At 39.9% G+C, this 23941-nt stretch overlaps 3 protein-coding genes across 18 annotated transcripts in view; 1 reads left to right on the forward strand and 2 right to left on the reverse strand.

Moving 5' to 3' along the window:
* LOC129441600 (macrophage mannose receptor 1-like) overlaps nucleotides 1-23941 on the reverse strand; it is a 329376-nt gene that overhangs the window by 25518 nt on the left and 279917 nt on the right. The window lies entirely within an intron of this gene.
* LOC141367266 (major histocompatibility complex class I-related gene protein-like) overlaps nucleotides 4777-23941 on the reverse strand; it is a 90000-nt gene continuing 70835 nt past the window's right edge. Inside the window, exons 5-6 of the mRNA XM_073872207.1 lie at nucleotides 7327-7440; nucleotides 4777-6942 (exon numbers count right to left, since the gene is read on the reverse strand). Coding sequence (XP_073728308.1) covers nucleotides 6920-6942; nucleotides 7327-7440 — 137 coding nt within the window. The 3' untranslated portion in view covers nucleotides 4777-6919. The remainder of the gene's footprint in view (nucleotides 6943-7326; nucleotides 7441-23941) is intronic.
* The window catches only part of LOC129441603 (uncharacterized), a 38312-nt gene continuing 23247 nt past the window's right edge, over nucleotides 8877-23941 (forward strand). For 6 of the 14 annotated variants that reach the window (XM_073872166.1, XM_073872178.1, XM_073872172.1 and 3 more), the window contains exons 1-9: nucleotides 20419-20772; nucleotides 20955-21092; nucleotides 21199-21298; nucleotides 21436-21626; nucleotides 21783-21842; nucleotides 21958-22038; nucleotides 22201-22269; nucleotides 22898-22936; nucleotides 23067-23123. In XM_073872166.1, the coding sequence (XP_073728267.1) occupies nucleotides 20556-20772; nucleotides 20955-21092; nucleotides 21199-21298; nucleotides 21436-21626; nucleotides 21783-21842; nucleotides 21958-22038; nucleotides 22201-22269; nucleotides 22898-22936; nucleotides 23067-23123 (952 nt within the window). In that variant the 5' untranslated portion in view covers nucleotides 20419-20555. Of the gene's footprint in view, nucleotides 9241-9277; nucleotides 10009-10169; nucleotides 10676-17443; nucleotides 21093-21198; nucleotides 21299-21435; nucleotides 21627-21782; nucleotides 21843-21957; nucleotides 22039-22200; nucleotides 22270-22897; nucleotides 22937-23066; nucleotides 23124-23941 lie in introns of those variants that run through there. The other 8 variants (XM_073872182.1, XM_073872204.1, XM_073872167.1 and 5 more) reach the window with 8 other exon arrangements.

Raw genomic sequence — 23941 nt, forward strand, 5'->3', positions numbered from 1 at the left:
CCTGGGCCTCCGGGTGAATTTTACAAAGAGTTGCCTGGTTCCATCGCAGGGCACGCTTTTTCTCGGGATGACTCTCGATGCAATCACCATGAAGGCTCGCCCATCACCACAGCGGGTGGACGACATCCTCCGCCGCCTCCTCCTGTTTCGGGGGGGCAGGCAGTTATGCTATGTGGAGTTTTTGCGCCTCCTAGGGAAACTCACAGCTGCCGCTACCATGATTCCTCTAGGACTGCTGTCGCTGCGTCCCCTCCAGAGGTGGTTGCACGGCTTTCACCTAGATGTCAAGTGGCACCGGCACAGGAAACTCAAGGTGTCACGTCGTTGCCTTCTTGCTCTGGCCCCATGGAGAGTAAGGTCATTTCTCCTGCAGGGCATGCCCTTGGGTTCCATCGCATCTCGTCGGGAAATCCTAACAACAGATGCTTCCCTCTCGGGATGGGGTGCTGTGTGGCAGAATCTAACAGCTCAGGGGCTGTGGTCTGTGCAGGAGCGCTCACAGCACATCAATGTCCTGGAACTGCGGGCTGTGCACAAGGCATTGCAGGTTTTCCTTCCCTTCCTGGGAGGCCGGCATGTGCTTGTGCGATCAGACAATGTCTCGACTGTGTCTCACATAAACCACCAAGGAGGCACCAAGTCTGCACCACTGCTGCAGGCATCCCAGGATCTCCTGCTGTAGGCAGGGCCACACCTGGCCAGCCTGAGGGCGATGTATTTGCCTGGGGAGCAGAATCAGGCGGCAGACTTACTCTCCCGTTGCAAGCCTCCGCCGGGGGAGTGGCAGCTTCATCCGGATGTGGTCCTCAGCATCTGGGACATCTTCGGCAGGGCAGGGGTGGATCTCTTTGCCTCAGAGGAATCGACCCATTGCCCCCTTTGGTTCTCCTGGACGGAGAAGAACAGCCCTCTGGGCCAGGATGCTCTCGCACACGATTGGCCAGAGGTTCTCCTCTATGCTTTTCCACCAATCCCTCTGATTCTTCCAACACTGCAGAGAGTCCTCCAACACGGTCACAGGCTACTGTTGGTAGCCCCCTTCTGGCCGGGAAGAACATGGTTTCCACTGTTGTACAGTCTCTGCAATGGTTCACCGTGGCGCCTCCCAGACAGGAGGGATCTCCTGTCTCAGTTACGGGGCCAAATCTGGCATCCCGATCCTCACCGCCTGCAGCTGTGGGTCTGGTCGCTGCAGGGCCCGACCCGCTGCTGACTGAGTGTTCAGATGGCATCTGCAATACCATATTGAATGCAAGGGCGCCTTCTACCCGGGCGCAGTATGAGAACAGGTGGCGGCTGTTTACTACATGGTGCTCAGACAGGAATGTGGACCCTGTGCACTGTTCAGTTCCAAAGATTCTAGAGTTTCTCCAGTCACTCTTGGATGGCGGCCGGTCCCCGGCTACCTTGAGGGTATATGTGGCAGCCATTTCCTCTCGACATGCTCGGGTGGACAACGACACGGTGGGGTGTCACAGATTGGTGTCCCTTTTTCTGAAGGGTGCATGGCGGTTACGCCCCCCACGAGCACAACGCGCTCCAGCCTGGGATCTACACCTGGTGCTCGATTCCCTATGTTCACCTCCCTTTGAACCCCTGGCTCAGGCAGAGCTGAAGTGGGTCTCTATTAAGACTGCCTTTCTCCTTGCTATCACGTCAGCGAAACGTGTTGGGGAACTTCATGCGCTCTCTGTGAGTGACTCATGTTTGAGGTGGAACTCCGATGGCTCGGGGGTTACCCTGTGGCCGAATTCAGCTTTTCTTCCGAAGGTTTTGTCATCAACCAACCTTAACCCGCCTATCCACCTGGCACAATTTACTCCCCCAGAAGGGGAGGACAGATTACAGCTGCTGTGTCCCGTACAGGCTCTCAGAGCCTACGTTGTTGCGACTGCAAGTATAAGGCAGTCAGACCAGCTCTTCCTCTGCTATGGTGGTCCTAGGAGGGGCTGTGCTCTCTCCAAACAGCGGTTGTCTCATTGGGTGGTGGATGTAATCACCCAGGCATATAAACGAGGTGGTCACCCCCTGCCATCCGGGGTGAGGTGCCACTCTACCAGGGCAGTCTCAACTTCATGGGCGGCCCTGCGCGGCGTGCCCCTGGAGCGCATCTGTGAGGCGGCATCATGGGCATCCCCGAGTACCTTCTCCAGGTTCTACCGGGTGAATGTCGCCACCCCCCATCCACTGGAGGTTGTCCTGTTGCCAGACTCTGCGCTGTCCTCTCAATAAGGTACGTGCTAAATTCCTCGTGACTTTTCTGGTATGTGTCATCCAGTGCTTAAGCACCGCCTCTGGCGGTCAGTAGGGATGAAATAGAACGAGAGTTACGTATGTAACTACGGTTCTATGAATCCCGGATGACCGCCAGAGCGTTCTGTCACTCAGAATTCCCGTGTACTCGCGAGAAGATTCTGTAGGAACAGATCCTCTGATGTCACCGGAAGTTATAGACTCTCCGTAGGCATCAGGGGTCACGGGTGACTTTGTTGGTATAAACACTCGACCTGCGCATGCGCGAGATGGATCATTCAGTGCTTAAGCACCGCCTCTGGCGGTCATCCGGGATTCATAGAACCGTAGTTACATACGTAACTCTCGTTTGTTTTTCCTCTTTAGATGCTGTCATCATATTTTAAGTACATGAGCCAGAATGGATGGGTGGTGGTGGGGGCGGCCATAAGAAAACTGTCAACTAAACCAACAACAAAATTCATATTTGCAGTTATAAATAAAATGACTTTTAAACATGATTTTGTTTTCTTATTTTATGATTTTATTCTATATTTGGAATATTCCACTTTTGCACTACTAACTGGAAACTGTTTGAAAGAGTGTGTTTTTATCCATAAAAGATACATTTCAACGGCGAATCAACGTTGAAATGCTGGCTGGGATATCGAAATAGCATTAAAATGACATCAACATTATAACATCCTGATGTCAAATTGATGTAGAATTGACATCACAATGACATTCGCAGAGGTCAAAATCTTGACATCAAATTGACATTGACATTGACGTCAAAATTACTTTCATTTATGACCTATTTTGTGACATAATTTTGACGTCAATGTTTGATGTCATATTGATGTTAAATTGACATAAAATGCCCACTGGGAACCTAACTATAGTGATTTGTAATTACAAACTGCTGACTTAAGATCAGCATATAGAGAATCTTTATGGCTAAGAGACAGCTATATTTTGCTGATATGCTGAGTCTTGTGGACTATTTTATGATCTTAAAATTTAAAAAAAAAATATTCAACATTTATTCATGCTATTATTAGTTATGATATAAGTGATATTAGTTCAGTAAGATTGAGAAACACTGCGTGCTTATGAAGAAATTCAATGCCAAATCAAGATTCTTTACAACAGTTCTTTAGGTACGATTATTAATATTATGATTTATAGGGGCGGTTTCCCGGACAGGGATTAGACTACTCCTAGACTTAAACACTTTTAAGAGCTCTCCAAACTGAAAACAACTTTCACTTACAGATCTTAAAATACATCAGGGCCCTTTGTTTTACTTCAAGATGCACACAGGTAATGTTTTTAGTAAGGCATGTTGTTTAAAACTAGTTATATTTCCTAATTAAACTAAGGCCTAGTCCTGGATTAAGCTAATCCTGGTCCGGGAAACCGCCCCTTAAAGTTAAAATTTTAATAGTTTTGTCTGTTTGGTTAGCGTACTTGTGCAATGTAAAATTATATGTGCCCCCTCAGTCATTTCATTCTGCAGCCAGGCCTGGGTTAGTGTCTGCATACATATAAATGAATACTTACTATGCACATTTATGAGAAAGTCTATTTTAAGGTTGTAACAGAATTTAGTGTTTTTTTGAGTAGGCTATTAATGTTTAACTTTAATGTGAGATGTTATTGTACTGTGTATTGTGATTGTATGTTCGGCTACCTGGGGAATTAAAATGCAGCGATTAGTTGGGCACATGTTCATGGTTTCAGTTTAGCCAATAATATAGCAGCATTTATGTGCTAGTGGCACCCTCTTGTGGAGATGTAAATAAGAATCAGGTAATACTGTTCTGTTACGCTATAATTAAACTTAATACTGTTTAGGTTGATATCGGGTGATCCAAGGTGCACAATGCTAAATTCAGCTGCTAATAATAATCTTTTTAATCATAATGTAAAAAAAGTAAAAAAAACCTCAAACGCATGACTTGGGACGTCATATGATGACATGACTAATGTAATTTATCAAATACTAGTTTAAGCATGGCCTTGTTTGCAGTCAAACATATAATAAAAACATTAAAACATAAATTTATAACAGATTAAAATGCAATTTTAACATTAAAGAAGCATCCAAATCCCTGGACCCAAAACCCGACAAGAGTTCCTACGTTTTTAAACAACACAAACATAACAAGAAAGGGGAACATATTTTTTAAGATGTCTTTACACCTCCCACATACATATATAAACATTTACTAATAACAACACCATTAAACTCTTATATTCACATATCACATTTATGCATTGTGTTATCTGTGACAATATTTAAAATAAAATAAATGTATATTTTTCCATCAGATTATTTTTATTTCACCCTGTATCTGAACACTGTGAATGAACATCTTTATCTGAAGAGAACAGTTATAACTTACATTGACAGCCACCAGCAGTATCCTGATCATCTAGACAGATTAGATTTTTATTATCAGGTGTTGTGTACTTGGAGATTGTGTGGTAATATCAGTGTTTATAATAGCATCAGCAGGAAGGGATGAGCTGGTGAGTGAATATTTGAATCTAATGATCAGCCCTGGAAATGTCTTCACTTTGAATTTAGCAGCTTCTGAGAAGCATGTTTGACGCAACACCAAGTTTCAGTAAAATATAATTTTTATTGTTAAACAAAATAACACGGTGTATAAAGATCTGTAGTGTGTAGGTTAAAAAATGTCTCCTTTCACAACTGTCTTGGGACATTATACCATGTATAAAATGGCTGCCTACGTAGGAGCCAATGGTGTAGTGGACAGTGCTCCGACATTGAATAATTCGAATCCCGGCTCGAGGTCCTTTGCGATCCCATACTCCTCTCTGCACCCTCTACTTTCCTGTCATCTCTCAATTGCTGTCTATCAATAAAAAGGCAAAATGACAAAAAAAAGTAAAAAAAAAAAAAGGCTGCCTACAACATGCAAGACCATGTACAGCTCCTCATCCATCACAGGGCAAACACAGAAAAACAATAAAACAAATAAAGAAGAAAATGGCTCATACATAACACATTATTCTTAAAATAGCTATGAATAAAAAGTACATTTTAACAATCATTATTACACGGCTCTCTGGAATGCTTGATTCTGATTGGTCAGTTGAGACATTTGCAGGTTCGTTCTTTTCAAATAATAACCGCTCCAAAGTAATAACGCATAGCCGGTACTACTTGTATGTTTTAAATCCCTCAGCGCCAACAAAGATTACTGTTTGGCGCCATCTTGTGACAAACACTGGACAACCACAATTAAGAATGGAAAAATTTTGACATTCATTTTAACATGTACAGAAAAAACAAAACATTTAAACAGTGGATAGAAGAACGAACAACGACAAGACACAGAGAGCTTACTGAGACTGAACTTGACAAAATAGAGCATGACAACTATGAAGCCAACACTCAAAAAAAAAATACAGAATGGGGATTAAAACTTCTCAAAGACTGGCTAAAAGAGAAGAAAATGGAGACAGACAAGAATGAAGCAGAGGATCTTAATAAGGTATTACGATCATTTTATGCATCTGTGCAAAGTTTCGCGGAAGGATAAAAATATTCTTTAAAACAAATATGCCAATAAAATGTTTCAAATTCATATTCATGTCCAGTTTTTTTCTTATGTGGCAAGTAGCCGTGTAATAAGCGGGATAATGTAGAGGCAACCGGCAGCCACCGGGCAAACAAGCCCCCTCAGTGCGATACAAGACCCTCCGCTTCGCGTCGGGGCCCGATCACACTGTCGGGGCCCATCTCCCGACAACTACCGGCTGTCTCCACACCATCCCTTACTTATAATTGTGACACAATCACTTAAACACAATGAAAACAATTTTCTCCGCTAAAAACTCAGCTAAAGTCATTTATTTGTGATGTACTGCTTTCTACATGAACTCATCCTACATAATGTAAAGAACATTTTGTTAAAACATAACCTTGATATATTTACAACTACTTTAGTGTGATAACCTTCAATTTCAGAAACATACTTTAACAATTTTGTGAAGCTTTGCAGATCTTACGAATAAAATATTTCATATATAAATTTTAGGTGGTTTGCCGAAGACCGCATCAAGGGTGCAAAGGGGGCCTGATGAACACACTTTGAAGCGTAAAATGATAGATGGGTCACCCTACAGACTCATAGACTAAGCAAGCACACGCAATTTAAGGCCACGAGATCGAAAGTCCACATGAAGTGTGCCATTTGGGGCAGGGCCAACAATGAGTGATGACAGGAGTGATACTTTGCATGCATAAATACTGTGAACCTTGTGCAAATCACAGCGCAGAGAGTGGATTAGACGAGTCCTATCTTGTGAATAATGATTGAAAACCAGTGACATGCATTCATGATGTGCAGCCATGGCAGACAATTAACACTTGAAGAACACGGATTAACGTCATGTTATGACGCTGCTTCAATTTAACTTTATTAACGGAATGGCACCAAAAAGTACAAAAATGATGGTTATTTTCCACTTTGTATTATAGTTAGTGATAGCTATTACTGTTTTAACATCTCATAAAATGTGTTATGGGCCTTTATAACCCTTTAAAAAAATACACAAGTTCAGAGATCATAAAAATCTTGCAATGTAAATGAACTCAAAGTGCATAAGGTCCTGATATCTTATGATGTTGGGATATTCATTTGATCATTCTTTATGAGACATCTTGCTGCGGGGCTACAAAGGAAAAACAAATGCTTCTTAAAATAACACACTATTTAATAACATTTTTGATCTTGTGCATCGCTAAATATGGAAACAATTAAGCAAAGCAAATATATATATTTTACAGCCAATCTATTAAACTTGTGAAACTGATATATTAAAATCTCATAAATCACTTGATTTTAAAATTTCATGACAATCACTTAAATATAAAAAAATATATAATTTCACTTGAATTGTGATCCAACTGTACTGTTTGTTACTACCCATAAACAGATTTTCTAACTGTTTTAAGTGTTTACTGATGAATGTTATAGTTTATTATTTCTTTATCACTCTCTTAAAGCACATATTTAAAACATAGGATGAGCTTTCTCACAACACATAAAAATGTACCTTTAAAAAGCCTCTTTTTGCGTACGATGAATAGTGTTATGATGAGAACAGCCACAACAGCCAAAGACATCAGCACAATGATAACTACAGATCTTACATCTGATTCATCCAGATCTGTAGTGAAATAAAAAGTAAATTAAATGAATAAGTGCAGTTTTTCTACAGCTTTTAAAGTAAAGGACTGGAGTACAGTGTTTTATGAATATTCTGGCTACCAAATATTCAGAGGTCGCTTTAAAGATCAGATTAAAGATCAGATGAAACACATTTAAAGAGCACCTATTTCATTGCTAAAAGCAATGTTATTTTGTGTATTTGGTATAATACAATGTGTTCGCGTGGTTATTGGTTAAAAACAGATTATGTTCCACATACCGTACATTTTTGTAGCTCCAGATTTCACTCTCTTCCTGAAACACACTGATTTTGTCCAAAACTCATCAATTTGAAAAGCGGTGTGTCCCTTATTGGCCAGCTAATCTGTACGTTGTGATTGGCCTGAATACCTCTGACGTCAGCCGGATATGTGACGCTCCTTACCATGTTTGAAAGGTTCGCTTACAATGCAATGCTAACAGGAGTTAACTTACAGGCTGTGAGGAATTATGATAATGTCGGTCTTGTCTACATCACCAATCCCAGGAAGTAAACTGTTGCCTACAATCTGGGTGTTTGTTGTAGTCCAGAAAAGAGATTTACGTTGGAGACAATAACTCATGTCATCGTTTACTTTGGGGTTTGTACCTTTTGCATATCATTAACATTTACTAATACACACTTACACTCCAGGAAATGTAAAAACGTGAATCGTAAAATAGTTGCTCTTTAAGAATGCTCTTTCTGTGCTGTAAGTGAAGTGCTATGTTTATACTGTATATGAGGAGCTCAGATGCAATGACATTTTCTTGTAAATTAGCATTTTTTTAATCATACTCTTAATGGTTTCTGCCAACAAACATGTATTTCGCAATGGCCTGAGGACTCGGGATTAAGCAAATTTTAAGCAAAGTATTTGATGAACAGACAGATAGTGGCTTTAGCATCTGAGCTCCTCATATCCAAACAGTGGCGGCCAGTGACTTCTCTTTCGAGGGGCGCAAATTCAAAATATGTGTGAGGAACGTCATATGTGTTGTTCGTCATGTCAAAATATCAAAAAGGGTTTATGATAAATAAGACACTCATGAAATACTCGCAAGAATCTCTTATTAGACATAATATTCAGAGAGTATCTAGCAAACGTGAGCATCTCTTTTATCTTAAACCACTTTGAAGTGTCTGCAGCAGACGTGCATTTTGACATGACACATGATGCACACAAGTTAACATGACACGCCCGAACACATATTTTAAAAATGACAAGTCACACACCCCAGACAGCACGTTCAGTCTTACCAACGTTGGCAATTGGAGGGCACCAGCGGCAAAGTATCGGAAGGGTTTTTTCCCCTGCACGCCAAATAAACTTAGGTGGGTAAACCATCGGCGGGATGAGTCACAGCCAATCCCCACCGGAGATCGGCGGAGGAACCGTCAGGAGACATTTTGCCGATCCCGCTTCTTTATTTTTTCCACAAATGCTACGTAATTGTTGGTCCACATCAAGCCGGCGATGAAAGCGTGTGAAGGTATGTCAAGCTTGTGTAAAATCCGTATGCCATGATGATAATACAAACATGAGACGGTCCAGAGAAAAATGTAAACGTATTTTTGTGAAACTTTTTTAAGGTTTATCTTTTTATAAATTAATTTTCTAGCGAATTTCTCTTTTGAGTAGAATTTGCAAATGAAACCGTGTGATGTACAAAAGTAAATATGCCTTTTTAACCAAGGGGGCGTGGCGGCGCGCTGCGCGAGCACGTTTTAATGCGCGTGATCTAAACACAGAAGCATCGCCTCAGTAGGACACTCTTGGTCAGTACTTGTTTTTGTACTTGTTTTTTATTGAAAAATATTATTTTTGTTACAAAAACGTCGAGTTTTCTGAGAAATGTTGTCGATAAACGGATGACAGAAATTGGCGCCGGACGTAACGTTAACGTTACGTGTTTTTAGACTTGGTTAGTTGTTATTACTGTTGAATTGGGGTGCGTTTCCTAAAACCATATGCTAACCTGTAAGCAACTTAGTTGATTGGTAATGGGAAATTGAATGGCAACTAACAAAGTTGCTAACTTTACCAAGACGCACCCCTGGTTAGTTAATGTAATTGGTTAATATGTTCGCGTATTAAATATTTTCATTGAGTTATTTTAGACAGCATTTTCAGACACGAGGGGAACTCGTTTTTCTCTTTCAGTCTGAGGAAAATCGTTCGGTAAACATGTTAAACTACGGTCATAAATTGACGGACTGTGTTTTTTCCACACAAAAATGACATATGTCCTTCATAATATTAACCCCTTTCCATCTGAAGGCATTTTTAATGACATGTTTAAAATTAAAGGGAGCTCTTTTGTGGTGCGTTGCTATGTTAACGGTTAAAAGTAGACCTGTCAATCAAAGAGCTCAGTTTAGTACACGCGCAGCCACTGTAGACAGTCAGACAAAGTGCTTATGAAGTAGTAAAGTGATAGTAAGTTTTTTTGGACACACACATATTCATAAAATAGAGCCTATTAAACTTTGTAATTTAAACAAAGTCTTTTCTGTTTTTCAGTGATCGACTTTCATCTGATTTTTGTAAGTGATCAATCTAGAAGTCGTCCTACAGTTCTGATTTGCCATGTTCTTAACATACTGTTTTAGTAAATAAAGATAAATGAAAACAGAGTGCATATTAATTCACAAAGGCATTTACAATATATTTGACTACTTCTCATGTTTCTTCTTTTTCTCAACAGGAGTTACATACACCCCAAAGGCTCTTTTCAGAGCCATTTTACACAGCGTCTTTGCCTTTGTACAGTAAGTATGTGTTTTAATTAACCTCAAAGACAACTAAAGACTTCTCTTTTAATGATTTACATTCCCAATTGCTGACTTTTGAACACAATATCGAATTGTTATTGATAAAGATGTAAAATCGATTGATATCGTTATTGTTGTATTGCATTGCCCAGCCCTAAATGGGAAACACTATATTTAATTAATCTAGTTAAAGTTATTTTGCACATATATATTGATGCACACGTATGTAATCCCCTGTTGCACATTCTTGGAGTTTGATTTTTAATTTGTCTTAGATATTCATAATAACATAATTCTCAACATTTGGGGTAATGGCTGTACTGTAATATTGTGTGTCAACAATTGCGAGTAACATATTAATGGTCTTTCTTTAATTTATTAGATTTTACTTCATCCTCCACTCCCTCCAGAGTTGTTTCCTGGCATCTCTTGTTTTAAGGTTAGTCATTTAGGCCTTTGGCATCGTGGCTCTGGTCTAATCACAGCCATGATGATATAGAGCTCTATCACACTCCTACTCGAGCGATATTGCTTAAATAACATGATGTTTGTAAAAGGCTTTGGTAACGCTTTAGATTTTCATTGTATTTTCCTCTAAACACAGATAACCACATTAAGTCAGCTGAGGCCTCATTTATAAAGCGTGCGTATACACAAAACGGCTGAAAACATGCGTACGCCACTTCCCATGCAAAGTTTGTGATCTATAAAAATAAACTCGAGTGTGAGCACTTGTAAGTAAACTCTGACGAAAGCGTACGCACCTTTTGGAGACAATTAATGGGAATTGGCGACACAGATTGTGAGAAAGTGAACTGAAATCACATTGAAGAAAGAAAATATGACAAGAACGATTATAAGTTTTGATAACACACACACACACATTTAATTTCACTCTATATCATACGTTTGATCCACGTTATTATAATGACGAAATCCAGCAGTGTTATCTGTGCTTGTAGTGTACAAAACTTGATTTAAAATTCAATCTTAAATCAAAAATAATTTTAAATATTTAATCAGACCTGTCTCACAGTCACATTGTCCACTAAGGAGAGCTCGAGATGGCCCAACTGCATGGAATTCATAGCATCAAATACGCACCCATTAGATAACTGCCCACTGTAAAAGACCAAATATTTGTGTTAATTTTTGTCATCAAATGTCAAAGTGTGGAAATACAGCTGAGCTCTCAAGCTTCCGGACCCTTGTTTCTTTCTATGTTATCGTTATTCGGTTGTTAAGTCTAACGTCATGTGCCGCTTCCAGGTCCAACCGCTCACAGATGGCATAGAGAAATAACAAAAATTCCTTAAGTCATGAATTAACAAGCTGATAACGTGAGCCTGGAGATTGCAGTGTACACTGTGAGTTTATACAATGCTTAAATGTGTGATATGTAAGGGATAATGTAGAGGCAGCCGGTAGTTATTGGGAAATAAGCCCCGACAGTGTGATCAGTCTTGTACTCGCCGTTGACAACAGTGCTATATGCGCTATATACCTGTTTCTGTTTAAGAGGAGCGTGCAAGCCGCTTATCCGCTTATATAAGAGCGCTTGTGTCTTGTCACCTTTTTCACCCCTGATAAGTTTGCACCCCTGCAGCTCTCAAGCTTCCGGACCCTTGTTTCTTTCTATGTTATCGTTATTCGGTTGTTAAGTCTAACGTCATGTGCCGCTTCCAGGTCCAACCGCTCACAGATGGCATAGAGAAATAACAAAAATTCCTTAAGTCATGAATTAACAAGCTGATAACGTGAGCCTGGAGATTGCAGTGTACACTGTGAGTTTATACAATGCTTAAATGTGTGATATGTAAGGGATAATGTAGAGGCAGCCGGTAGTTATTGGGAAATAAGCCCCGACAGTGTGATCAGTCTTGTACTCGCCTGAAAAGTCTGCTCCCCTTCTCACTCTCATAATGGGAGAGGGAGGGTGTTACTGCGCAGAGTCGAAGTACTCTCAAAAGTGCTATTACGCCATAAAATATAGTTCCTCTTTTAAATCCGCTTAGAAAAGTGCTACGTTTTATTTTGTACCACCAAACTTGCTCGTATAACTACTCATCTTAAATAGGAAAAACGTTGATGTGTTTGGTCACTTCTAACTTTATCTCTAAATGGTACCAGTGAATGAAGGGGGCTAAGCTAAATGCTATCGAAGCGTCGCAGCGCGCTCCAGCACTTACGTGCACGCACACAGATGATAGAGGGATGTATCAACAATTCTTAGTTAAGGTAATAACATATTTTAATATTGAAAATGAGTAGACTATTCCTTTAACAACCGGATAATAGTCCTAATTATGATGTTCAAACATAACTGGCATGAAGAAACATGTGTTCGCCTATTACACTAAAATAAATATTTACTCACACATGTGCAAGTTAATGCAAGTCTGTTAAGTAAAAGGACATTAGGCTACTATTTATGTTTTAAATTAAAATGATTCATTTTTATATGTCTGCCCTTTGTAGAGCAGAGGAGAATGCTCGTGCTGCTGGAGAACCATCTGCATATATCAGACGTGTGCACATAAGGAGCAGAAAACACATATTTATTTTATTTTAGTGATACCACTCTTTTATGGTCTGATTTTGGCAAAGTGTACGATATAATTGCTGCAAAAATATATAAATGCTGCAGTGACCCTCATGTGTAATGCCGGGTGATGCACACAATGGCTTGTGTTTATTGGTCGGGCGCATTTAGCTTTCGAATGAACAATTGGATGCCAGCTTCAATAATATGCGGGCAGCATTCATAAGGTGATTTGCATTGACTATTTATGGTTAAAAATGGCATTTACAATGAGGTATATGATATGATATTTGATAGAGTGCATAATCCAGTGTAGTCTAACTTTTTGGAGATAGTAACGTTAACTAGGGGTGCAACGGATCACAAAACTCACGGTTCGGATCACATTACGGTTTTTAAGGCACGGATCAGATAATTTTTGGATCAGCAAAAAAAAGTATGGGAAAATTCTATTAACAAATCAAGAAATTACAAACATTTATAAAAAAGAACAAAGTTGCACATTAAGTAAGGTCTAAAATCATTAGGAACAGAAATCAAATTAATAATAACACTGCATTTATTGTATTAATTAAATGTAATTATTATTTTTTTAAAGCTTCAGAAGTGATTTTCTCTTTGTCTTGGGTTGTTTGATTAACATTAATGACACAGACTTAAGACGGTCAATTGAGCTTACTGTCTCTTTAAGACCAAGTATGCAAAGACTGCATATCTATCCGTTTGTGCACTACCGAGTCCCCTTAAACGAGCGCGCACACACAGACAGAGGGCAAATTACAAACGGCGTAGCATAACAGTCGTCCCACATAAAAACGTTATGTTGTTTTTCATTGCTCTAGCCAAATGTATTTATGTATTTTAATACACTACAGTATAAGAGAGTAGCGCAACTCTCTGAAGTTTACACATCAAGAGTTCTGATCTTTGAAGGATGATGTCTGACTCGAGCTGGACCGGACGCATTCAACCGCACGTGCGTTTGTGCGAAAAGTAAACTGATCACTTTAGCGCCGTTTTGCAGTTAAACTGTTGAAAATCACTTTAATGTTAACATTTGCAAACCATTGAAACACTTACAAATTATAAACTTTCCCTATTTAAATTTGCATATTAATCCGCAAATCACATTCGAGCCGAACCGTGGAGCGTGATCCGTACCGATCATGGATCAACTGTGATCTGTTACACCACTATCGTTAACGGTTAAGTTACACAAGATGTTTCTCAAGCTATCTGGTTAACTTGGCTGCTAACTTACTGTAACGTTATATATCCAAGGCTACCTTAGAGGATAACACATAAGTAAACTCATTGTAGAAGTGTTTTAAATCAGATATTGCATCCTATGACGTCTGTTGTGGTTAGAAAATGTTTTCAGAAAGTGTTAACGTGAGCAAAATTTTGCTGGCCATAGCAGGGAGAGTAATGGCAGAGGTGACGTTTGGCACATATTGTCAATAGGGCTGTGTATCGCCAACAATTTCCAGATACGATACGTATCCCGATACAAGGGTCCCGATACAATGCGCATCACGATACAAGACTATTTTGAATTACATTTTTTTGTTCAGAATTTAGTAACATTATTATTATTATTATTATCATCTGTTTATTGTACATTGAATAAGCAGTGTTGTAACAGTTCTGTTTTTGCCATTCATTTATTAGCTTTTGGGGTAACATAGAAATGCTTAAAATCCCAGAGTAAGTACTTATGTTTTTTTTAAAGCAGTTTTATAAAGATAGTGCCTTACTCTAGGCATTATATTTGTCTCTTACTTAATTATTCTATATCTATAAATATATCTATAAACATGAGAGTTAATACTATTTAATAGAAATCAGATTATTCATGTGACAGGTATAGTTTGAATTAGCTCTGTATCTCTTCTCTAGAAATACACTTTTCACATGCAAATCTTTGTTGTGTTTTTTCTCAAATGCGTTAGTACTGTTTTATAAGAGAGTGGCTAATAATGCCCTTTGCAGTAGTATAGGCTAAGATATCTGCGCTTTCATACTGAACTCATTGATTTTAAATACGCGAGAGAGAGAGCCGGCAGACACGTGTGCCAGCGAGACAGACACGCAAAGTGAAAATATACCCCGCTACCTTTAACTCTACGTACTCCACGGGACACATGCGTCCTTTCTATATGCATCACGAATCAACAGCGATTCGTCACGTTACTTTCAAAAGTGCATCCGAATCGAAACGGAAGGTGCTGTATCGATGCACGCATCGTCACGCGTCCATGACGATGTATCGTCGTATCGATATTTTGAACACAGCACTAATTGTCAATATGGCTGGTTTTCTTTTGAATCTGAGAGACCAGTGGTTACATATAGGGGTGGGGCGATTCAATATTTTGTATCAAAATTAGTCTGATATTGGTGAAAATGGCCGGATCGAATATTGTAGAAGTCGGGGAGTATAATCTGATCTGATACCAACACGAACCTTAAAGGGTGTGTTGCAGGTTAACCACCACTGTCGATTAATGGGTACATAAATCACTCAAGATATGTACATCATTTCTAAAATGTCTCAAAAATTGTCTTAAAGACCACTTTTTTACGTTTTTGGTATTAACGTTTTTTTAACGCAATTCGGTGATGACGTCACGTTGGGGAGAAGTGGAGAAAGCCTCATCCAGAGTCATAGAGATAGATGAGACATTTATTGCTGTTTAATACTTGCGTATATAATTTGGAAATCATATATACATCATAGGAAATATATAATGTGGTATACTGCAAAGTTACCCTGCTAATTATTATTTATGATATATGTGGAGATAAATAAAACTTCGCAAATCTGCTGATTTGATCCATTCATGTCCTGACCACCAGGCTAGAGATTTTTAAACATCCTTAATCCACACTTACTCACTCAGCCTCGTGCCTCACTCAGCTTCCAGGATTTGACATGCTGCCTAAATCCGTTTGTGCTGAAGATCGCATAAAGTTACACCCATTTCAGGCAGGATCACATGGACCCCCTCAAGACAGCACGCACGAGTAATTTTTGTTTACTTTCTACACGAAGTTATGCTAACGTTATGCTATCTGGCTGTCTGCCTATCTCTCTATACTAGCCTATCCGTCTCTCTGTCTGTCTCTCTGTCTGTCTGTCTGTCTATCTATCTATCTATCTATCTATCTATCTATCTATCTATCTATCTATCTATCTATCTATCTATCTATCTATCTATCTATCTATCTATCTATCTATCTATCTATCTTCTGCGCTATCAGAACTGTACTTTACTCGTCTCTCTACAGTCACTCTCAATGCTCTCAAGGCGGCTTTGGTGAATTCTCTCCCCAGCGTGATGTCATACAGTGCGCTGACGTGGCTAATTAACACGGAATCTAGTATTAACGCAGAATTTTGCGGAATTTTACATATTTTGAATAAAATTATGTTTTTGTGTGGGAGACGAACGTATGTCTGGGGGAGATGCAGACCGGGGGAAGTAAATCTGTGCGACACGCCCCCTCCCGTCGTTTCAGACCCCCTCCAAAACACTGAAACCATGGCGCAGCGGCTCTCCACGACTCTGCTTTCGTCAGCGAAAAATTTAGAAATTCGACGCTAAGCAGTTAGTTCCGAGCAGGGCTCACATGACTTTTATGTGACCGGAGAACTGTTATTTTGGAAGTTTTGTCAACACTCTGTTCACGGTCAGCGCAAAGATACATGCACTCTCTCATCCACGTCTGTCTCACTGTACCTCTCTCACATGCACGCGCTCACGCATCTGTCCGAAGTGCGAACACAAATCCTCATGTATTTGTTCAGTTTTATGCATTTCAAGCGAGCTGAGGCAAACTAACTATCCCTCGCATTTAAAATATTATCAACTGCATCATGGCGCCGCTCTCTGTCTCTCTTTCGCTCGCACGTGTGAAGAGCTGCGTGCTCATGCTGTCCAAAGTCAAATCACTATCCTGTGTATGTTTGTAAAGTTATATGCATTTTAAGCGATTGTGTATAAAATATGGATCGCGTTCCGCTGGATTGATGTGTTTAAGGCACCTCTGAAGGCACCACTGCTTTGACACCTTGTTGTAGCCTCCTGCAACAACACTAAACAATGCATTGAATTGAGTTGTGTGTGCTTGTGCATGTGTATGTGAGTGTGTAAATGCATCTTTTATAGTCATTAAGTAATCCTGTTATCCAGTTTTTCCCAAAATCATTTACATTTTAATCATTAACATTAAAGGCACACTCTTTTATGACTAAAATAAAAGTAAAGGGTAAATAATATAATTGCCAAAAATTAAAACGGAATTTGCAAAAATTAAAACGGAGAAAACGGAATTTGGGAAAAATAAAACGGAATTTGTGAAAAAAAAACGGATTTTATAGGGCCCTACATAATGATTGCAGGTTCCTCAAATTGTCTAAAAACTAATGCTCCCTACATTTAGGGGTGGTTTCCCAGACCGGGATTATCTTATGCAACACTTAACCTTACTAAAAACATTACTTGTGTGCATTTTGAGGCAAAATAAAGGGCACTGATGTATTAAAAGGCATGTCAGATAAAGTTGTTTTCAGTTTGGACAGCTCTTACTTTTATTTTAGTCTAGGAATACTCTAATTCCTGTCCGGGAAACCACCCCATAATATGATTGTCTGTTCCACAGGCAATGTTTAGCCCCACTCATATTCCAGATCCTGTCGAGTTAACAGCTCCAACACAGGTACACACTGACCATCATTATCCTAACATTTAATCTATAATTTGGTTCTTTGCTGAAGTTGTCTAAGTCATGTGAAGTTTGTCATCAGGAACACAATATATGAGCAGATTGGTCTTACTTGCCTGCTACTCAAACATTACCATCGATCCTTTTTTTAATCAAAATCTATATCCCTGTTTGTTCCCTAAATTTACTATGTGTGTCTGTTTCAAAGCAATGTACAGTTACTCCCAACAGCTGTTTTTACTGGGTGTATTATACACCTGAGCTGTGCTGTTGCTGTTTTCGTTGCTGTATTGTTACCATTTTCATTGCTGTGCTGCTCAATAATGGAATAATAACCTAAGTAGTTTATGGTGACAGTTACGACCCTGAGGGTCGTTTCTGTGTATTCTTTGTTTCTGTTCCCCTGTTGTGTGTCTTATAGGCCGATTGGTGCAGCTTTAAAAGTGGCTGGCTGACGCCATTTGAGTGCTTAATTTTTGTTTGTTTTGGGGATCACTTTTCATTGTCATCCAGCTTTCAAACCTGCGAAAACCCCCGATTGATGCGCAACAAGCTGCCTTTATTTGCCTTTATTTCAATGTCATTCACTTAAGTGCATGACATTGATGCTTATGTGGTTAGAGATGATGTCCTAATGTGTAAATGCCCACTGGGCAGTGGACTTTCGGATGAAGGTGTCTTTCAGGTGGTAGTGCCATCGTCACTGCGCAAAATGGTGTAGACAACTGCCCACAATGATGCAGGTCATGTGGTAGTTAAAAAGACACATCACAAAATTCTACGTTACTGTTGTAGACATAGCTAGATGTTCGGTAAACTAAGTGAATGAATTAACATTATCCTGTTTGCTGCTCCTATGTTCTTAGAGTTTTTGACTGTGTAAAAGAGTCTTGAACTCCAGCAGTTGAGTTGAATCAAACTCCAGCAGGACGTGTGATTCGGAATTGGGAACATGATTTCTGATTTCTTCTCTTTTGTTTACTTTCTATTTGTTTGTTTTTTTGTTTTTATATCTAAAGCATGGCAAGTGAACCATCATACTGGACGTGGAAACGTAAATCCAGGGCAAGAGTTAAAGAGCAATTGGATTCCATTCAAGCTGAATTTGATGTTCTGTATGAAGATGGAGTCATTGATGAAGATGGAGTCATTGATGAAGATGGAGTCATTGATGAAGATGGAGTCATTGATGAAGATGGAGTCATTGATGAAGATGGAGTCATTGATGAAGATGGAGTCATTGATGAAGATGGAGTCATTGATGAAGATGGAGTCATTGAAGGTTTTCCATGTGATGTTGAAGAGATGGATTTAGAGTCAATTTTGTCTGATGAGTCTTTCTGTGATTCTGATTCTGAGAGTGAAACAAAGATAAACAATTTAGAAGATGAATTGACAACATGGGCACTCGAAGAAAATGTTACACACAGTGCTTTGAACAAATTATTGCGAGTTCTTCAGTGCCATCACCCATCGCTGCCATTAGATGCTCGTACTCTTTTGAAGACCACACGATCTGAAGTAATGGCTGTCCAAGAGAAGGCTGGTGGGACATATCACTACTTTGGGATCCTGCCGTCGATGAGGTCGACCCTAGAGGCATATCACAGTAACTTGACCAGTGGAATGTGCCTTAAACTTCAGATCAATGTTGATGGCTTGCCATTGTTTAGAAGTTCATCAACTCAATTTTGGCCAATACTTGGGTTTGTTCAAAACCTCCCCAACCATAAACCATTTGTGATTGCCCTTTTTGCTGGAAATGGGAAACCTGAACTTTATGAGTACATGGAGGATTTTGTTGAGGACATCAACAATTTGGAGAAAGGCTTTTTCTTCAAAGAAATTCCCTTGTCTCTTAAGTTGGAGGCCATGGTTTGTGATGCACCAGCACGTGCGTTCTTGAAGTGTGTTAAAGGCCACACTGGTTATTCGGGGTGTGAAAAGTGTACCCAAGAAGGTGAATACTTGAATAACCGTGTGGTTTTCCCCATCACTGGTGCACCTCTCCGACGAGATGAGGACTTCATTGACATGACTGATGAAGCTCATCACCTTGGGTCCTCACCCCTGCCTGCCACCTCTTTAGGCTTGGTCAGTGGTTTCCCTCTGGACTTCATGCACCTTGTCTGCTTGGGAGTCATGAGGCGTCTAGTTTACCTCTGGCTTAAGGGTCCATTGTCATGTAGGCTCTCAAGTGGACAGGTGAATATGCTCTCTGAACAATTAGAAAACGTAAGGAGATACACACCAGTAGAATTTAACCGGCGGCCAAGAACACTGCAAGAGATAGACAGGTGGAAGGCGTCCGAGTTCCGGCAGCTCCTTCTTTACACTGGGCCTGTGCTCCTGAAGTCCTTTCTGCATGCAGCAGTTTACAAGCACTTCCTGCTTTTTTATGTGGGAATATTAATCCTGTCTAGCAAAAAGCTGTTTGCCACCTACACAGACTATGCAAACAATGCCCTTGTTTTCTTTGTGGAGCACTTCAGGAAGATGTATGGTGATACCTACATTTCTTACAATGTACACAATCTTGTGCACCTTGCCCAAGATGCCAAGGTGCATGGAACACTGGATTGTTTCAGTGTGTTTAAGTTTGAAAATTTTATGAAGACTCTAAAGAAAATGGTTCGAAAGCCACAATCTCCCTGCTCCCAGGTAGTGAAGCGGATCCTCGAGAGGGGTACGACCCCAGTGCCACGGGTGGTAGGCTTGGGCCTGAGAAAGGAACATCTAAATGGACCACTGCCAGACATTTTTCCTGATGCTGTTCAGTACTCGGTGTACAAAACAGAGCAGTTCACACTGAAATTAGACACGGCAAACTGCTATGTCAGTATAGAGGGTAAAGTGGCCAAAATTAGGAATATCATTTCAGACAACAAGGACATTTACCTACTCTACTCAACCTTTGCCCAGCAGTCAAGTTTTTTTGAGTACCCTGAACCCTCAACAGTGTTTGGTGTGTATTTGATGGACAGTCTGTCAGAGTCGACACAGCTGTGTAATGTTGGACAAGTAGAGGAGAAGCTTTATGTAATTCCTCATGGACAACAGTTTGTTGCTATGCCGCTGTTACATGTGCACTGACTCCAGTTTAAATCATTTTAACATGTTGCCATGGGTCAGCAGGTTGTCTTTGATTGACCCAAATGTGATTTTGACCTTTACTTTACTATTAATTTTGCATCAGGAAAGTCTATACCTTATAGTGGCCTTTGATGAAGGAGCAAGTGGACCGGTTGCAAGGGAATGGTTTACAGGTAGGCCAGGGCAATGTAGTGGAAATATTTATCTTTGACCTAGATAAGGCTACAGGAGAACTCCATTGTCAACATCAGGTTAATGCTGAATGCTGTAACGTTGCAAATTTTATGATTTATGTTGGTATAGATATTTGTCAACTGTCTATCACTGTCAATAAAAGGTATTTTTTATCACTCAGGCAAATATGATGGAGGCATGGCTTGGTGGCCTCCATATAAAGATTCATACAAAATTCTTCAGAGTATTTTAAAAAAGACATCACCCAACCCATCAAAAGGATGGAAACAGTACTCTTGTAGAGTACTACATGAGACAAGTAAGGCTGGGGGGGTTAAGATGTTCTGATGCTACTCATTGTACTTTCTATGTTAATGTTGTGATATAATTAATTGTTAACATATAGTACTAAACATTGCCTACAGACTGCTTTGAAAGTCTGAGTAAGAGGTGGGGCATGTCCTGTCACACCTCTGATCTGAATACAGACAAGGAGGAGCTGCCAGTAGTTCGCCAGCGGAGAAAGTAAGCATCATATGATGTTTGACTTTTTGATCATCCTCTTTGTAATCACACATAGAATATGTCACCCATGTCATATGTCTCTCTGTTCGATGTGATCAATATGAAAACTAATCTTTGTAAAAACATTTTATTTACAGACCATCACGACTTCGATCACCATCACCATCACCACCATCATCCCCCGCATCTTGCCCTTCATCAGACACCCAAAATGCACCACAAAAATTACAGTCAAAGAGAAAGAAGAAGAAAACGCACACAACACCTTGTAAAAAAAACCCTCCTCCCCCTCCCCTCCTACCTATGGCTGGAAACAACATCAAAGCTGGCAAGTGGGATAACTGTTTTGAACTTAAGTTTCCATATTTCCAATAGAAAATGTATTACACGCTCTTACTGGTTATTATGCCTGATAAGAATTAGTTATCTTTGTGTTTAAACATTTTTTGAATTTTAATCCATGTTTTTTAAATGGCCATGACAGTGACAAACAGGGAGCGGCCTTCTCTAGCCCATCCAAGTTCCAGTCAGAGGAGCAAGCCTAGTAAGACATTTTATGTGTATAATGCTGCACTTCTCATACAGCGAATATCAGATCAAATCTTATGGTTGATATGCCATTGATCTTTCTGTTGTAACCTTTTTTAATCTTCTTGAAGTGTCAGTAGGAAGAAAGCTGGCAAACCCTCCCACCCCTCGTTTAACTCCTCCAACCCATTCCACATCATCATATAGTGAAGGTTAGTGTCCCCTTTACGGTAAAATGCATCAGGTCTCTTAACTTAAGCAGACACAGTGTACGGCACAGGTCCACAGCGCATACCATAGTTTGATGTTCCAGATGATTTTTGACTTTATATTAGTAGTGTGATCAGTAAGCCAAGGTTTTCTGTCTTTCCAAGAGACCTCAGTTAATATTGAAGAAGAGGCGCCAGGACTGGAGGACTGGAGGACTGAAGGCATTCCTGACTGTAAGTTATTTAAGACGCAGACCAAGAACACACTGACACACACACACACACACACACACACACTTGCAAACAAAGGCACAAAGAGCACAAAATGCAAAGTGAGAAATGACATAAAAAGTTTGAGAACCACTGATGTGGAGTGACACTGGTTAGCTCTGTTATTTTGACCTGATAAGTTGCTGCTGATTGAAATGTGTGGCAATTACTCAGCCCATTGACATTAGCTTATCTAATTGTGATAAACTTGATTTACTGTTCACTCCTATTATTTAGTTTTTCTGTATTTTCTAGTGACACCGGATATTAACGAAGGCCTGCGTCTTTTGCAGCAGCCTCCATCGTTAGTCCTCTGAAGGAGCCCTGGAAGAGCACCCTCTTCCAGGGCTCCTTCAGAGGACTAATGATAGTAAGATATTTTACATGTAATGTATGATACTGCACTTCTTACTCAGAACATTAGTCTGAGGTAGTAAAAGAATACATTTCAGAGTAATTCAATAGAAAATGAATTAGGGCCAGATTTTAAAGCTCAATTTAAGGCCAGTCAGCAGGAGGAACTACACCAATATGCATTGAAAGAAGAAACCGAACTGTGTGTAACCACCATTAATGTGTTTTTCCATTTAAGTGATTACATCAGTGAACGAGGACATTCTTCTTACTGAATGTAAGTTTCCGTTAAATATGTGATGCATTGGGTCTTTAAACTTGTGGCAGTAAGCGTACTTGAAAAGTTTGAGAGCAAAAAGCCTACTTCCTGTTTGGCAGTTTCACCATCTAATTTTATCATTTCATAGTGACAACTGTTAATTGGCAGCAGGAAGCCGAAAATGAAGGGCTGGGATTTCCTGAATGTAAGCTATTTAGCATGCAGAGGGAGACAGGGATGCACCGAATATTGGGCTACCGAAAGACTTTTATCACAAAAACAATACGGCCGAAATGTTGAGATGACGAACAGAAACCGCGACATGAACATGCTTGTCTGAAGCAACATGTCTGCGGTGTGGATGTATTTAACCGAAAAAAGGCGCTAAAGTGATCAGTTTTCTGTACGCACAGAGGCACATGTGGTTGAATGTGTCCGGTCCAGACGTGATCATCACAGTATGGCCTTCAAAGAACAGAACTCTTGATGTGTAAACTTTAGAGAGAGTCGCGCTAACATGTCTCATACTGTAGTCCATTAACATACATTTGGCAAATAAAGCACTGAAAAATGATGTAACGTTTTTATGTAGAGCGACTGTTTGTGCTGCGCCGTTTGGGATTCGCCCTCCGTCTCTGTGTGCGCGCGTGTTTAAATGCCCTCAATAGTGCACACACGAGAGAGATGCAAACAACCGTACATAAAATCTTTCTGTTATTGACAGGGCACATATAAACAAAAATAACTCACAGTTTTCCTTTTCTAATAAAAACATTTGTTTATGTCTTAAGTAGGGCTGGGCCGATATCACTTTTTCATGTCTGATACCGATGTCGATACGGATCCAATACCATCTCTATCACTCTTTTAATCAATTAAGCTGCAAATAACACATTTGTTAGCCATAAAATGTAAAGTAAATGTGTGAAGTAAACCATAACTTAGGTATGATAAACACAAAAAGTATCTCAAAGTCTCATCTATTGCTTTTGCTTAGCTACGGTTTCTACTCGCCGATTTTTT

The sequence above is a fragment of the Misgurnus anguillicaudatus genome, chromosome 2 (assembly GCF_027580225.2).
Source record: "Misgurnus anguillicaudatus chromosome 2, ASM2758022v2, whole genome shotgun sequence".
Classification (NCBI taxonomy): domain Eukaryota; kingdom Metazoa; phylum Chordata; class Actinopteri; order Cypriniformes; family Cobitidae; genus Misgurnus; species Misgurnus anguillicaudatus.